We start from the raw sequence: 17,710 nt of genomic DNA, 5'->3' as shown, positions 1-17,710 counted from the left end.
GCCTTCCCCTCCCCTGTCATGAAGCGTGGCAGGAGATTGACCCAAAAGCAGGAGAAGAAGCACTCCTTTATCAAGGCTCATGCAGGCAAAAGCAAAGCTGGCAAAACTGAACACAAAACAATACTGAACGAAGGATCCAACAAAGACTGAACTGAAAACCAGGACTTAAATACAAACAGAACTAATGAGGGCATGGGGAGCAGGTGACTAGACAAGGAACAGGCAAGGCTGATAGGCTGAAGGAAACACTGGGAGCGGGACAAGACTAACAAGGCTGACACAGAGCAGGTGTGTGGATAAGCAGAGGAGAGAAAAGCAAGCACAGAAACACATGAGGGAAACAGAGCAAACAGAAAACCAAAGCCACAATAAAGACAGGAGAGTGACAGGAACTGTAAGATAAACACTTCCAACACAAACTTGACAACCTCAAATAACCTGAAAATAATGACATGAACGATCTATCAGAGATGTCACCCAGGACTTAGATTTCATTAAATCCTTCTCCCTCTATCTCCTCACCCTCTCCACATACTGTAGCGGCGCTAATTAAATAATTGTGTGTTTAATCTAATTGTGGAAGTCTGTTGTGCAGGGTGTCTCTGGTCACTGGTAAGTGAGTCCACATTATCCTGCAGAAGTTAAAGGGCACACACCTACTGCCATACTTTTTCTCACAATCTTACCCTGCAGAGATTAACATATTAAAGTGGAAACAGACAACTTTTCAACTTTCCAAGTGGTATTATTGTTTGCACCACTGTCCCAAAGACAACTGGAATGCTTTCCGTTTTCCTCAGAGCTTAGAAATGATCAACACCACTTTGGAAATAAGAGAGAAGAAAGAAACATGTTCACTGAAGAGGTCAATTTAAATTGTCACAATTTAATATTGAATTTGGGAATAGGAAAAAGCTATTGTAATGATGTGCATTGCATAGTAATAACATAGTTTGAGTAACGTTATTGCTTTGCACAAACAAGTAACTACAGCAGGGGTTGGCATCGGGGTGGAGGGGGGAGTAACGTCAGAGGAAAAAGCAGAAAGAAATTCTGTAGTATGTGTTTAGAAAAGCAAACTGGGTTGGTAGCATGTTTATGTTTTTACAAAATGAAAGAAACTGTGTAGCAGAGACGGTGTCAACATATCTTCTGTCCGTTGATTTTCATACGAACAAGTAGATCATATGATTCATATTTGTTTATATGATTTTCATATGAACATGTAGATCATGTGATTCATATTTGTTTATATGATTTTCATATGAAAATTTAGATGAGCCTGACAGCCAGCCTGACTGGATACTGATCTAGTATTCTATGGCTGTAGGGCTGGTAGCTTAGCTAACTGATTTCTAGAGGGCTTTCTTCCTGTTAGCTGCTGTAGCTAACAGGAAGAAAGCCCTCTAGAAATCAAAAGACAAGTTTATTCAGGTAGTATACTCAATGCAACTAAAACATAGCTTACGCAGATATTAGTAGTGTGTCATCAGATTTGCTTGTGCAATATTCCACATTTATCATATAGCATTAAGACAATAGAGAGAGGTTGGCCACCTAAGAAATTATTATGAGACATAGCTACCGATAGTTACCAGGAAAAACAAAAGTACTATCCTCTTCCTCTTTTGGTTGCGCAATGGTTGGCGCACTTCCTTTGTGCCGTAAATCGAGCCTTCATTTTCCCGGAAGATCATACCAGCAGCAGACAGAATCGCATAGTGAGAGCGAGGCTTATAGGGAACCAATCTAAATGTCGATGGTGTCATTATTCCATAGTCATTACATTGTGCAATCAACATTTACTTCATAATGATAAGTTAAAGCAAAAAGGTTATCTATTTCCACTTTAACATCTATCTGATTACATACACATCTACGGAAGTACTTTGGGAAAAACCCAAGTAACAACAAAGACATTCATTGTGTCATTTGGCTGAAGGCTACTTGTTCATATTCCTGTGACGCTTTGGAGTTTGTGAGTGGTTGTGTACGTCTGCATGCGCGCATGTGGTCCTCGGCTTTATCTCTCCTCATAATTATGCCTGGCTTTCCCTTTAGCCTGGAGTACTGGCTTGAGAGACAGCGGATAAGGATCAGCTCAGTTGCAGTTTAAGTGTGTGTGGTGGTGGTGGTGGTGGTGGTGGTGGGGGGGGGGGGGGAGTTGGACGGATGGAGAGTAAGAAAGATGGAAGGATAGAGGGATGGGTGCGTAATACAGGGCACTGCAGCAAAAGCAGTGGAGTGTAAAAGGATCGTACCGCAGAATGTTCTGGGCCAGGTTTAAATGGCCTCCTCTGCAGGTTACACGGATTTCCCACTCAGTTCAACTCCTCCACACTCATTTATAACCAAATGAAGTTTTCTTGTAAATGGAAAAACTCTACCCTACTCCACTCCTCTTTCTTTCTCACTATTCAGTGAGGATTTGTGAAATCAAGAGACTGTAATAGCAGCAAGTAGTTAAGTAGTATGTGTTGACTTCTTATGAGAAATAAAGTCAGATGAATATGACAGTAGTGGGAGGGTTTTACCAAGGGGTTTGTTTCCTTTAAATGCCACCCTAAATCCCCTACACCCACTCTCTCTTTAACTTCACACTCTCAAATACACACCACTGTTTAAAACGGATGCTTTTAGCTGGAGCATATGACTTGCCTTGTAATTGTCTGTGTGGGTCTGTGGTCGGCATAAGAGGAGGAGGAGTGAAGGAGAGGGGAATGAGTGCAGGCAGGGATGGACCATAAATCAGGACTGTAGAGGGATGAAGATAGGAGGATGGGGGTTGGGTAGGATGGAGGAGAGTAGAGCGCGCTAAGTATTTTACAGATACTGCTACAAAACCCCTCACTAGCTTCTTTGAGGTTCTTTGAAACCCTTCAAAACCTCTTAAAATCTGGTTACTAACTGACAGATACACTGTTGTACTTGCTTTAAAAATGTAGATTCTGATGTAACTTCATGGAAGCAAATTGCTGCAGAAACGGTGTCTGATTCACATGTAAGGAATCAGGATCAGATTAGGATGAATTAGGATGATGTCATACTATAGTTAAATGAAGAAACAACAAATTCTTATATTGATTCATTATCCAGCCGTACATTGTTTGTATAATCTAGAGCAAATTGAAGTTAGATCAATAGAGGGATAATCACCAACACTGCGAGACAGCAGCAGTGAAGCAGTCGTGTCCTGAGATCATCACACGACTGTAAAATGCTGGGAAAAGAAATAATAGTTGCACAGAAAGAGATGCCTTATTGTGAAATAACCCTGAAGTATAATTTACACAGTGATTATTGTAAAACATTATTACAAATGGAGCTGCAGAAATTCTAAATAACAATATATTCCAACTTTAACAGATGTCTAACAAGCACCATTCAGTGCAACATGAGGTTACCTAGAGGTGTGGGTAGAAGCCACCTGATCTGCTGATCTATCATTTGTAAATACTGCAGAATTATGTAATTATGTGTGGCAAGTCTCAGATAATGAGCTCAAGCAGATATTTAGTTAATAATGGAAGTATGTATTTTGCGTATAAGTTCGGTTTTGTTTGCATCAATCTTTAAATAAATCACATTCTCTGATTTATTTTTCATAGACATAAGTGCTTCCATGTGTTTCGCCTCTGTCCCATGAAAAACATGTATCTCCAAAATGTTATTTTTTTATCAGCTAAGAAAAACAGCCATGTTTTTCTGATAACCCAATAAATGATTTATAAAGCTCAAGAAGAAGAAGAAGAAGAAGAAGAAGAAGGAGAATTTTCTCAACACATAAAGGAATACTTAATCAGTTTATCTAACAAATTAAAACACGGAAATTGGAGAAAACTGGAGATACATGGTTTTCATTGGGCAGCAGCATTAAGCAATACTGTTTCATCACTCAAGTGCTATATTTAAATATGTCTTTATATATTAGACATACTGCATGATGACAAATGGTTAATCGTGACCTCAGTAGTGGGTATGAAAATGAGTCACAATCGGGAATATCTGTACCTCTCCTAATCATCTGATACACATAGTGCGGCTTAGCTCTGTTTGCTCATTTACACAGATATGATACAGTAGTAGACTTCCAGGATTCACACTGAACTGAATTATGTTTTCAGTGCAAAGCATAAGGACACTGAATGTAAGACAACATGAAAGATATCGAGTTGAAGGTTGGAGAGATGCGTGATGGAGAGATGGCCGGAGTGATGTATGCGGTGTCACCGACGGTGCAGCGGTTAAGGTCAAAAGTGCTTTATCACATGAATTTATGCACATTCAATCTGATACACACACACACTCACCTTGCCCATACCCTTCCCACGCTAAAGCCTTTAAAGGGTATCGCCCCTCACTTTGCCCTTTAGGCCTCGCCCTCCACTCCCTTTCTTCTTTTCTCTCCTGACCGCTAACTCCCCTCCCACACCTCCTCTGTCTTTGTTGTCCTCTCCAGGCCTCTCTCATCTCTCTGATTGATCTCTGCTCTCCCTCCATCTTGCATGGATGCTATTTGTGTCCTGTCAGGCTCTCTTCCCCTATCACTCTAGCCAGCCAAACTAATGGCCTGTATCCCCTATTTAATGGCACAGTTATATCACCACACTGGCTGCAGGCCATTATGGAAGGCCACAAAGCCCAGGCGAGTCCCTCTGGCATCTTAACTGTTTCTTTATGTACTCCCTATGCTTCCTCTGCTTCCCTCTTTTTCTATTAGTCCATCTGTGTCTCTGTTTCTCCCTCTCCACATCCAATGAGATGTTTCTTTTCCTTCCATTGCCAATTTTTTTTTTTTCTATGAGTCTCTCACGCGACATCTTGATTTTTCGGTGTTTACGATCTCTGTTTTCCTTGGATTTTGTCTTTTTCTGCTTGTTAACCCTCCTTCATTCTTATTTTCTCCGGCAGTTGTTTCATCCCTTTCCTTATCTCCCCTCTTCATCTCTCTCTCCCTCTTTCTGTCTCTTTCTATTAAGTTCTGTTTAAATAGACTTTACTGGCAACACTTACCAAAGTAGTATCTGTATGTAAAAGATATACCATAAAGCTACAAAAGAGATGAAGTCACTCCTTTTCTCTGAAACTCCTACTCGTTATTTATTATCTTTGTTTTCCTCTGTGTTTAGATTGGAAAGGCTGTAATGGAGTGGTGAGATTTAAAGGCACTTTGCATTTAAAAGGATCAGGTTTTACAGATGTATACACAAATCTCTGAGAGTCCCAGCAGAAGCTTGTGTTCTGATGAGATTCAGTGTATTTGCTGCTTACTTCCCCTCACATGTGCAAACTGGAGTTACATTCAGTACATTTCCCATTTACGCATGAGGTTAGGCATAGAGATGAGTGTATAAAATCCTCTATCATGGTCGATGTCGTGTTATGCAATGTCAATAGATATAAGCACATTTATCATTACATTAAAAATGATTAAACTGTTCATGGATAAAGTACGGTTAATCCAGCCTGACAAATCAAGGTAAAATTTCTGTCACGTGGACTCTCACAGCTATGCGGACATTGGAAATTAGAATTTGCAATTAAGGTAGTTCTTTCAAAAGCATCATTAAGGAAGACCTGCACGCAGATGTTGAAAATATTGATAAAAACCTTCTGAAGTCCAAACCAAATAAAAATAAAGAGGAGATGCATACAGTTTATCTGTTCACTCCTCAGTGCACAGCAGTAACTCATAACACAATTGTGAATACTAATACAACGTCCCAACAGTGATTGCAGACGGAGGGCATGTACTCTCCGAATTTTAAGTTCTTCTCAGTTTTAAACACGCTCTCTCTCAACAACAGCACAAGGCTCACCATGTTTACTGTCACACTCTCGCACGACACCGCTGATTTACAAGGTTTGTCTATTCAAGAGGGAGAACATTCAGCTAAATTCTAGGATAGGGAGAGGACAAAATGAAAGACAGAGGACGAACAATAAAACAAGCTGACGAGTGAAAGAAGAGAGGGATGGAAAAGAGCTGGTGCAAAAACCGACTCGGAGAGAGGGAAGGGTGATTTAGGGCTGCAGGAGGAAGCACGCAGGAGGGGAAATATAGGGCAACATTTGCATCGAAGTACAACAGGAGAGAGACAGACTTGCCTGCATGCTAAAAGACAGCTTGGCCTCTGCCTTTTCTTATCTACAGTGCCTGTGTGTTGGACTGCATTTCTATGAGGCAGGGGCTGAAAAGAGGGAAAACATAATTTTCCTGAAAGTTTGAGGGAAGCTGAAGTAGACAGGTGTGTGTGTGTGTGAGTGAGTATGTGTGAGTGACGAGAACTTCCTCACCTCTCTTTGGTTGAGGGTGTTTTAGCTAGATGCTATCTGTCTTAGAGAAAGATATGAGAGAGAGAGAGATAAACTATCCCTCACTCGCTTACTGATAAGAGCCTTCACAGGCTGGGATCAGAGGCTGCTGCTACACCCGGTGCTGCTCAACCTGATACACACACACACACACACACACACACACACACACACACGCTCATTCACTCACAAACATGTATACACTCACATTTTTCTCATTAGCTAAATGTCTTCTCTAAATGGGTGTAATTGGTAGTTCAGCTGAATAAGTGACATTTTGTAATTAGGATGTAGAACATCATGTTAAGATATCCATCTGCATCTGTGTGTGTGTGTGTATGTGCGTGCCTTCTGTGTGTTTGCCCACATTGATTAGTGCAGTGTGCCTCTCTTAGCGCTCAGTGTTGCTTGGCAGAGGTTTATAGCTGCCTCACTATGCATCAAATGCATCCTGACACACACTTCTGTATTGCCTCTCTCTTGTTTGTCACTTTTGCACCTACTTGTCACACCATCTGACAGCCTCCCTGCTCTCCCTAAATGCATCGGGGCAGCAGGGCACAGTGCTCTTGTTCAACATAAAGCACTCAGCAACACCAAATTGACACTCACTGGTTGGCCACTGGCTACTCCTGGCCCTGGCAGGGTGTTATGTGTCTAAAGTAGTCTACTCTGAAGATGTATTCTGGAAATTTATAAGCAGTGAGAAGTAGAGTGTTGGCATCAGCTGCAGGTGCACTTTCCCGCCCTTCACTCTGACCTTCCTGTGGAAAGGGGGCAAGGGAAAAAAAAAGAACTGCCCTGCAGGGATCACTACAGCATCACTTTAATGTTCATATCTCCTTTACCATATCATCATCTCTTACCCTCTCTAATCTTCTCAACTTGGGGAAAAAAAATCTACTTTAACTTCTTAGATCTCACCATTACTCCTACTTATCCCTGGCATTCCTCTCCTCTGTGATCACAGTGGGCAGTGTAATTGTCGTGCCACTGTGGCTAAGGCTTTGATTTTTTTTTTTTTTTTTACCTTCTTATCATTAGTCACCTCTTATGTTGTTGATCTAGAAACTGAAGTTTACTCCTCTGCACTCCCTTCTCCCTACTCCTACAAACATGAATTAAATAGAGGATCATTCTGATTAATTACAACTTGGGTTTTTTTTTTTTTGCATAGTACTGGCCATCATCCTGATTAATAATAATAAGATTACTCACCAAGTTAATCGCTGACATATGGGAACGCTACAACATGCGTCACTAAAAAAGAAGTCGAACTGGGCAAGAAAACACTAGCAGTGAGAGAATCATGCAGGTTTTAATCAAACCTCCAGCCAACTTAATTTGAAGGGAAAACTAAGACAAATAGTAAAGTTATTATCCAAACTGTCATCACCCATCATCACAGTTTACATACTGATTTCAACTTGGACATATACTTTTACCATAGTTGCGTTCGTAGTCTTCCTGTGTTAGTGAGGGGTTATCATTAACATTTTAGGTGTTCTCAAGTTTTAGTCTTAACCCCAGATAACATTCTTCATCACCATTCATCTGACTACTCTTTAATTGTTAAACTTTGTGGTAGCAATGTTGCAGCGTTCCCAGATTTAGTTCCTTGAATTAGTTTGAATACAACATTATCATAATAATTGAAATGATGTCCCAAGTTATAATAAACTGGAATCATGCTCATGTTACTCAGCATTTGAACAATGAACAATGACAGTTTTTTTCAACACTGTATAAATAACTAAAAACAAATAAGGCTACGACTGTAAATATTTGCAACCTCCACCAGACAATACCATTCATTTTACATGACAAAGCACCAGGTTGGGTCTTGAGGAAAGAAGCCTGTATTGCTTCATGGCTGTTTCTCACAAAAAAACAAAAAAAAAAGATGAATAAGTGAATCCGATGAAATACCCTCTTCAGTAAAGCATGAAGGAGAATGTGGAACATGTGGGACAATGCCAGTGAGAAGGACAAGCGGCAAATACTTCTATTGTTCTTCTATATCTGAGAATTATAACGCTAATTATAAATATCAGAGGTGTGAGAGGAAGCTGCAAATCATTCTGAGTCACAGTCAAATTTAGCACCGATGCATTAGTGTATACAAACACTACATCCTGTACTGTAGCACCTTTATGTGCTCTGTCGTTTTTCACAAGGTCACAAGAAGACGGAGCGAACCGCCTCTCAGCTCATTTTTGTTTACCACAAGACAATATACTATATACAGTATGTGTTTGTCTTTGTGTTTATGTTATGTGTGTGTGTGTTTGCTGGCTAAATGGCTTCTATAGTTTTTTCCGTGCTGTTTTCTGCAAAAGCCTAATCCACCCTCTGGCTCGGATCAGGTTTCCGCACCTCTCTGATGTGATACGTGGCTCATGCCTTTATGTTTTTCCTCGTAAAAATCACACTATATGTTTATATCTTTTTTTTTTTGTTGTCTCTCTTGTGCTCCTCTACACCACTGCCCTCCTCTTTATTTGCATCCCCTGTTTTCATTACTCTGCCTTAGTTTTATTTTCTCCCTCTTACCATTCCCTTTCTCTTTTTCTGTCTCCCAGAGTGTTACTTAACAAATCTTGGCTCGCTGACAGTGTTTGTTAATAATGAGACTTCTGTGCCTCAGGTGACTGGCCTGTCTCTACGCTGAGAGTCTGTGGAAGTCATTATCCAGCTGTACTGCTGCAATGTAGGATAGCAAATAGCTTGTCTTATCTAGGCCTTTGTACAGTAAAATGACTGTTGGTCCCATTTTAATTTTGATTACTGTATTTTGTGGTTATAGTTTAAGGGTTGGATTCTATGCTATCAAATTGTTTAGAGAAGACTATAACAATAAACAGAAGACTATAACAATACTTTTTCTGTATGCCACATGACTTTTTCAGTCTTCCCCTGGGCAGCAGTAAAGTGTATCCATTTGTCACTCCCTCATGTATAATTCAGATCTGATTGCAACGTTCTGGATTTCTGTCCAAGACTTGCTGTTTCTACCCGGCCCTACCAGATTGAGAGTTAGCATTTGTGTGGTTTGCTTTTCTCTTCCCCTGAGCAATTTCTCCAACCTGTCTTTACGAGAGCTTCAAATGCGCCGCATTGATTTTCCTCTGTTATTCTTCTGCCCTCTGAAAATGTCAGCTGTTCCTCTATGAAAGAAGGTCAAATATTCCCAAAGCCACTGACAGGCGACCTTAGCCTAGCTTAGTTTAGCTAAGCCAAGCCAAGTCGTCATGTGTAGATTTTGCTTTTGGGAGGGGGTGGAGCGGGGGGGAATAGAAATTAGCCAATTAGGACAACAATGTAGCGTTAGCCCAGGGGAGGATGATTAGTGTCTTCTAATAGGTTTAGTGCTCCGTAATGTTGATTGTGACCGTTTGAGTGATGATGTCAATGTCGATTTTGATGATGATAATGATGAGATTGAGGCAAATGGTAATTATTGTGTTCATCACAGACATGAGAGACAAAGAGTCTGTTGTTTGGTGTGTGTGTGTGTGTGAGCCAAGGATACATTGTGGGAAAGTACAACCAAAGAGCAACAAGCATAAGTCTTAAACTGAACCTCATTTTCTTAGACACGTACTGTACATGACATATCTTACAAAGAATCTGACAAAATGATAATAACCCATGATTTTCTCTTTTGTCTTCCCCTTTCTCTCCATCCTTTCATCCCTTCATCAGTGTCTCTTCAGGACATTACCATGAGGAAGGCTTTCAGGAGTTCCACTATTCAGGACCAGCAGCTGTTTGACCGCAAGTCGCTGCCCATCCCACTGCAGGAGACCTTCCAGGCCTGCGAGCAGCCGCCACCTCTCAACATCCTCTCACCCTACAGGTCTGAATGCACATGTTTTCCTATCTAAGGCTTCCCTGGTAAGACATTTTCAGAAAATGCTCAAGGGTTTACTGGCGCTATTTATTTTTGAAGGAAAAAAAAAGTCTTAGCAACATATTTCTCACAGTGTGTGCTAAGATTGCATGATAATATGCATTTAACAACCTATTTTGGAAGTGAGCTTCGTGACGAAGTAGTACCCTTGTTCCATTTTTACTAGAAAATCTGACAAATACGAGGTTGTGTTTGAATGCAGCCTTGTTCTGAGCCCAGCATGATTCTAACTACATCGACTTTCTACATATATTTGTCTGTTTCCACTCTCCACGGTCGGGGTTATGAGAAAAATTAATACATTTGTGTTTTATTGATGGGCATAAAGAGAGACTGATTGCACCCCAGTGTTTTAACACAAAAGTACCTACATGAACTGAATTCTGGCTGTTATTTGGTCCAATTTATTTGTATTATACTCCTGCCTGCAGCTATAAAAGCTTTTATTAAGCACAGCAGTGTGTTATTGATGGTCACACGGCACAAAATAGAAAAGGCATCTTGAGCTTGAATAGCTTTAACCTCAAATGGAAAAAAAAAAAGTTTGACTAGGTGTAGAGTTCAGAGTATACAGGTAAATATCTGTGTGAATACTAGCTTGCATGTTTTCAAACACTTGCTTATGCATCTTTGAGAGCATCCAGACAAGTTGGTATCTTATTACAGGAATCTCTCTTGGCTCTCTTGAGGTTGAGCCAGGCGAGCAGAGAGATCAAGGGAGTCATCTGAAGATGCATAATCCATAAAAAATCTCTGCTGGCCAACACTCCCTCCCTCTCTTTTTTCTTCTCACCCTGCTGCTTTCTCACTTCTGTTTTCCCTCTCGCTCTATTTTTTCCTCCTTCAGCATCTTACAGGACCTGTATCTGTCTAACTGTCTCACACTGACTAAGAAAGTTGGAGTATATTGTGTGTGTTTGTGTGTGTGTGTATAGACACATTCACATGCACTGTAGAGAGACAGGTGCAGGTGTAGGCTGTGGTATTTAAATCTGTCGTGGGTGTGTTTTTAACTTCTGGGCCTTGATGTGTCTGACTCACTGACTTTATTTCCCAACCTTATTCTAAATGTCTTGTTTTGTGCCGGCTGAGGGCTTCGTGTCAGCTGTTATTCAGACAAGAAGATTTAATGCTCACAGTTGAATTAGACATAAAAACCATGTTCATTGTAAGCCTGACTGTCAGTTCCCAGGCTGGCTGGAATAGCTCTCCCTCTATAACAACTGATATGGTTCAGCTACGTGTTATAGAGGACAGTGGACAGAGCTGTGTAAGAGCACACAGTACAGCGATCTATCCCTTTATATCTAAAAGGATTAAATGTGACATATTCTGCACATCTGGATTTTCTTTGTAGCCCAGAACTAAAAATGAATTATACAGCAGCTCCCAGGGTTGATTTGAGCAGCCGATTGAGCAAAGATTTCATTGTTATGATTCATAATTTAAAATGCTGCCTCTATTTTGATGTTTTCAGTCGCTTCCCCGTTGATTCTCCCCCTCTCTCTCGTCCTCATCCCTCCGCTGGCTTTCACTCTCTCCTCATTTTCTTTTCTCCTCTGCTGTCGTCTCCTCTGCTCTCTTCCCCTCTTCCTCTTCACACATCGCGCCAGGAGGCTCCCCGGGACACCTCCCCCTCTGAGCATAGCTCGCTATGCTCGCTCTCTTTCTCTCTCTCTCTCTCTCGCTCTCTCTCTCTCATACACTCAAGCAAACACACACACACAAACACACACCTCAAATATACACAGAGTGACTACCATGCATAATGATTTACATGATTTACACAAACACTCAAATACTTCCTGGAGTGCGCACACACACACACACATACACACACACACACACACACACACACACACCACAGTAGCTCCTTATCCCATTGTTGGATTCTATTTTCTTCCCTTTGCTGTGTTGCATATCATTAAACTTTCTGCTCTGCCTTTTGAAGCTTTTCCTTTTCATGTTCAGTATTCTCGCTCTTATCCGTGTTATCATCAAATAATTGCCTCCCATAGCGTGGCAGACTCTGAATGAAGTTCCAGTTAGGACCATTGAATGGTCAGGATCCACCAAATATTTCTTGGTAATGAGTTTGAAAGAAAACCTGAAAAATCCCCTTTTACATGGCCTTCAATCCTGTCTAGAAATGTATTTGTGAATGACTGATAGTCTTCAGAGGAGATGTAGTTATTTAAGTTTTCATAACATGTTTATAGTATATTTTCACTAGTTTGAAGGAAATAAGATTAAGGAGAGAAGTCATTCAAAATGATATTATCTTGCTAATCAAGCCATATGTAGACATATGAGCTGCGTAATTCTGTAATTTCAACTGAGATTTTTTGTGTTGTCCAGTCAGCTGGCTTCAGACCACTATGTACAGTATGTTGATTCTGACTAATGGGTCCTCCTGACTAACTTTTCCGGGGACCAAGAACTCAGGAACTTTACCTGCGTTTCCACCAGAGGAACTAGGGACTCAGTTCGATGTTTCACGAACTGTCTGGGTGGAGATTGAAGGGATGGATGTTGCTGATTGGTCTCTGTCTTTGTAAATAAGGATGTAACAGAGGAAGATCGCACCCTTCCACGTGTTACAAAACGGATCAGTTATAAAGTATGACATAAAGAAAGACATCAGCAGGACAATTGCAAGACCTTTCCCGATACTGATATGAAATGACATTTTTAGACAGCATGTGTGGGCATTCGTGTATGATAATTTCCTTTTCAAGAGGGACCTTTAATGTGATAACTACCTGCCTCCGTCAGAAGTCTTTTTATGTTTCCCTCCCTGTCATCATGGCACTGTTTCCCCTAGTGACCATGAACCACAAAGGCATCTGTAATGAGAGTGAAGGAGACAGGGAGAGGAGCAGAGTTGAGAGGGAATGAATTATAACGCAGGACGTTTGCTATTATTCATGACAAAGAGTAAACAGATATGATTACTTGAAAGGAAAGCAGACTAAGACAGTCAAGGGCAGGGTACAAGAGAAGAAAAATGATCATAAAAGGTAAAATAAAGAGGAAAAAGGCTATTTTTTAGCAGTTCAGCGCTCTGATCTGCCTTTTCTTTCCGTTAAGCTGAAATGATTATGGATTAGTCGATTGACATGCATCTAATTTGATAATTGATGAATCGTTTTTGAAGCAAAAATGCCAAATATTCCCTGGTTATAGCTTCTCAAATGTGAAGATTTTCTGCTTTTATTAGTCTTACGTTGAAGATGTTACATTGATCACCTTGGGAAATTGTGATGGCCATTTTCCACCGAACGATCGATCAATTCATCAAGTAAATAATCAGCAAATGAAATGATAATGCAACTAATTGTTAGTTGCAGGCTTATGTTTTTATTTAAAGCAAAGTACTCGTTATAAAGTGAGCTGTACTGTCACATACAAGTCACATATTATAAATTATTTTAGAGAGCGAATTTAAGAATTCTTCAGAAGACCAACGAAAATGTAATGAGATTCCTTTTTTCTGTCCGCAGGGACGATGGGAAGGAAGGTCTGAAGTTCTACACCAATCCTTCATACTTTTTTGACCTGTGGAGAGAGAAAATGCTGCAGGACACAGAAGACAAGCGGAAGGAGAGGCGGAAACAGAAGGTATGTGTGGAAAATGACAAGCAAAGGGGCCCCTCGTAGTGGACGTTTTACTTTGAGGTGTTTGTGATGAGTACATGAACACAGAGTGAGAGTGAACAAGAGGCTTCCTGTAACCTCCACAGATACAGATTGATGTTGTGCTGCATGAATAAACTTGATAGATTCGCAGGCCTGGCTACATACCATGTAGCCTAACACATTAATCAGCCACCGCTCATAGATTAATCGACTCTTCCGCCAGTCAGTCAACCCTGTTAGTTATTACTCGTGTGATCATTAATTAATGGGAGCAGCTGCTGGTCACTTGCCCCCGCTTCTCACACGGAGAGAGCACCGTGCGTCATCTCTCCGCCTGTGCACAAACATGCGCACACATCCGTGGACCAAGTGAAGAAGATCTGCGCTCACATGCAGCTGATGTCGAGCTCTTATTCACACATACACACACACACACAAATTAGATGAAATAGCCCACACAAAATAGAGGGGTTTCCCACCCCTAGTGCCAGGAGCTCTAATCAGCACCAGATTGCATTTCCCTGCGTGGGAAGCAGGGTGTGCTCCACATTTCGCTCCCTCACAGTCAATCAAAGCTTATAACAATCATGTCAACGAGGAATAAGGATGGTGATATTACCAGTGAGGGTTCCTGTGAATGAAGAGCATATAATTTGTGAGTTATAAAGGTTTTTAATGATTGCAGGAAAGGTTTGGAGAGGATGGAGGGCAAGTTTAGCCAAAAATTAGTTTGGAGGATTGAGAGAAATTTACATGTGTTTTTTTTTTTTTTTTTTATATTTTTTTATATATTTTTTTATATTTTTAGTTTTATATTCATCAGCTTTACATTAGCTCAGCAAACAAATGCAGGTTTTTTTAAAAAATGTAAAAGAAAACAGACAGCTCATTTGCAACAGTAGATAGACCTTATTTCCATCAGAGGTTTAGGTTGATATGACTGCTTGTAGCCAAAGCTCATTCCAATGATTTCATTCTAATTAAAGCCCCGGGTGGGCTCAGCTTGTAAAGCCATGTTCATTTCCCTCTTCGCCACACTGGCAGTTAGACAGACCCCATGGAAGGGCCTAGAAGACATTCTCAGGGAGCAGGATGGATTAGAGGAATTACGCACACATATTTGTTGGTTTGTGCAACCATCATGGCTCATAAATGGTCTGAATGAGGATCAGGGTAAATACAGTATGGAGGGGCTATGTATGTGTGTGTTTGTGGGAAGCGTACAGAATCAGGAATTGAAAGGAGGCTGGAAAATAAGTTTGAAGTTATGCATAGACATACACATGCACATATGGGTGAAATTTAGTGTAAAACATTGGTAGATTTACACTTGGTCACTCAGCGTATTGGGTGGTTCTGTCTTGTCATCGTGTGTGTTGCCACCTTGTTATTTCATCAGGAGATTACAGACTATCACCCATATCATCTTTTTTCTTCTAAATGGTTATATAAACACACACACTCAAACAGACAGAAAGGACAGACACACACAGGCATGGATGTGCGGTCAAGATCCTTCTAAATGCACCATGATCTACCATGCAGCTGCAGTGTCGATGACCTAACAGGCCCTGCCACCTGTCAGTCAGCGTGACGCTATCTGAGATTGGCTGCCAACACATTTTGTGCCGTGACAGACAATGTTCCAGTTCTCTCACTTTTTCTCCCCCCAACGTCTGTCATGCAGTCTTTTTTTTTTTGCGACTTTATATTACTAATTACAGCTGTGCAACATGGTTGAAATCACAAAGCTAACAAGAAAGAAAATGTGATACTTCACAATATGGCATCATGTATGCAAAATCACAAGTAAAATTGACATTCAATGCTATAAAATTATGTGATGTTTCACATTAGACAATATTCTTCAAATGTGTAAAACACAACTTGCAATATCTGTAATTTAGTCATTTATATTTTGCTCTGAATCATCCATTTAGACAACAACAATACGATACCACTGAAAGTCAGTGTTGTATTGTGAAAGTCAGTATATGTTATGTTGTTATAACGATACTGTATATTGGACACACTGAATGGCAAAAAATGTTTGAATCCTCTCCACAAAATGAAAACGAATAAAGAAGGAGAGGAAACAAGGCTGATATTCAAACACTATCCATACACAACAACTGTAGCCTAAAAATAACTGTAGGTGCACATGCAAGGCAGCCAGGATTTCTAATGTACAAGATAATTAACCCAAAGACGCCTGAAGATGTTAGAGATCTGGTCTTGTCTTAAGGGAGCTTTGTGTGTCTGACTCTTCAGAGTTTTCCAAAAAACATCAACCCTTGAATCCACTGAACCAGTAAAAAAAAGGTTTGGATGCCTTCCAGTGAAAGGCAAAAGCATTTGACTTAAGCTGGTGAACAGGGAGACCCAGTTCATGGTTAAGGTCAGAGTTTCTTCTCACACCACAACAAATCAAATATTTAGCCCAGGGTGTTGAAGCACCAGATTGAATAATTCAGTGAATGAAGTAGCAGAAGTAGTAGTAGTAGTAGTAGTAGAAATCCATAGCAGACGTACAGTTTGAACCAGAATGTCAAACCTTAAAACTCTTTTTTTTAGGCCTTGTTTTAAACAGAAGTACATGGATGTTAATTACTTCCTTAAATTCATTTACTCACTTAAAAACAGGTCCAGTTCTCAAGCAACCTTGAAGTTTCCTCGTGTAAAGTGTCAGCGTTCTGCATTGCATCATACATTATAGAGAATAGGTCTCATTTGTGAGGATTAAAATGCAGAATAGTCTACAATGTATCTCCTGGAGGAGGATTAGCAAATCATAGAAATTCATGATGCAAAGTTAGTTAGAGTTGAAAGAAATGCTGAAGAGAAACTACTTGAATGTTTAAAACAAAAATGTCAGCTGATCTGCAACCATACTATAATTGATTCTCAATTAACAAATTTTACATCTGGAAACCTGAAAAGAGAAAAAGAGTAGAAAGGGTAAGACTGCTACGTACAATATTTCTATTTTCAGTTTGGCACTTTATCCTCTACTAGGTATTTTATTTTTGGTTGAATATATTTATCGGCATTTATTAGTAATATATTTATTTATATTCATAGTACGACTTTAATAAATCTCTACATTACCAATAGTAATAATTAGTCTGAAACCACATTTACACAATCACACACTACAGCACACACAGGCACACACAGATTAGCAGCCAGTGATAAATGAAAAGCAGCACAGGGCAGAGGGAAGGGAACAGAAACCTGCAGTGTCCTAATCTCATTAGCTCCTGTGTTAGCCTCCGCCTCAGTGGATTAGCAGTAGACTATGTGCTGAGCCATTCAGTCAGAGGGAGACAGAGACAGAGAGAGTGAGAGGAAAGTCCCAGGGACTCACTAGAAAAGAAGCTAAAGAGACAGAGAGAGAGAGCGTTGGCAAGACAGGAGAAAAAGAGCATTGCCGCCTCTCTTTGAGTCCACACTACATCGCCGTTTGTCTCGAGAGTCTGGATCCCCTGTGGAGAATCCCCTTTGGCTCTGTCTCTCCTCCTATTGTCTCATTATAGCTCTCACAGACATCCTAATGGAATATATTGACATTAAAGTTGCAGCCTTTTTTTCCTTATTTGTTCTAGTCTAAAAGTATCACCGCCAGTCCTCATTAAAACCAGTGGGTGCTCATTGATTCAGTTTTACTAATCGACAAGCCAGTATAAAAACTTTTTCATGCATTGTCACAGGTGACTGGTGAAGAAATCTCCCTTGACTGAATTCCAAAATGCCAAAGTATCAAAAGACTACAAGGGCTTGAATCTACAAAGGCAATATCAGATGTAGAGAAATGGATAGGGAGCTGTGAAAGTTGTTTGTTTG

General features: G+C 40.4%; 1 protein-coding gene across 3 annotated transcripts in view; it reads left to right on the top strand.

Annotated features, from left to right (window-relative positions):
• Nucleotides 1–17,710, top strand: part of wasf1 (WASP family member 1) — a 65,589-nt gene that overhangs the window by 34,512 nt on the left and 13,367 nt on the right. For all 3 annotated transcript variants that reach the window (XM_067571935.1, XM_067571932.1, XM_067571934.1), the window contains exons 4-5: nucleotides 10,021–10,174; nucleotides 13,732–13,849. In XM_067571935.1, the coding sequence (XP_067428036.1) occupies nucleotides 10,021–10,174; nucleotides 13,732–13,849 (272 nt within the window). The remainder of the gene's footprint in view (nucleotides 1–10,020; nucleotides 10,175–13,731; nucleotides 13,850–17,710) is intronic.

The sequence above is a fragment of the Thunnus thynnus genome, chromosome 18 (assembly GCF_963924715.1).
Source record: "Thunnus thynnus chromosome 18, fThuThy2.1, whole genome shotgun sequence".
Taxonomy (NCBI): Eukaryota; Metazoa; Chordata; class Actinopteri; order Scombriformes; family Scombridae; genus Thunnus; species Thunnus thynnus.
The sequence above is the reverse complement of the archived record's forward strand: the minus strand, read 5'-3'. Positions and strand labels throughout refer to the sequence as shown.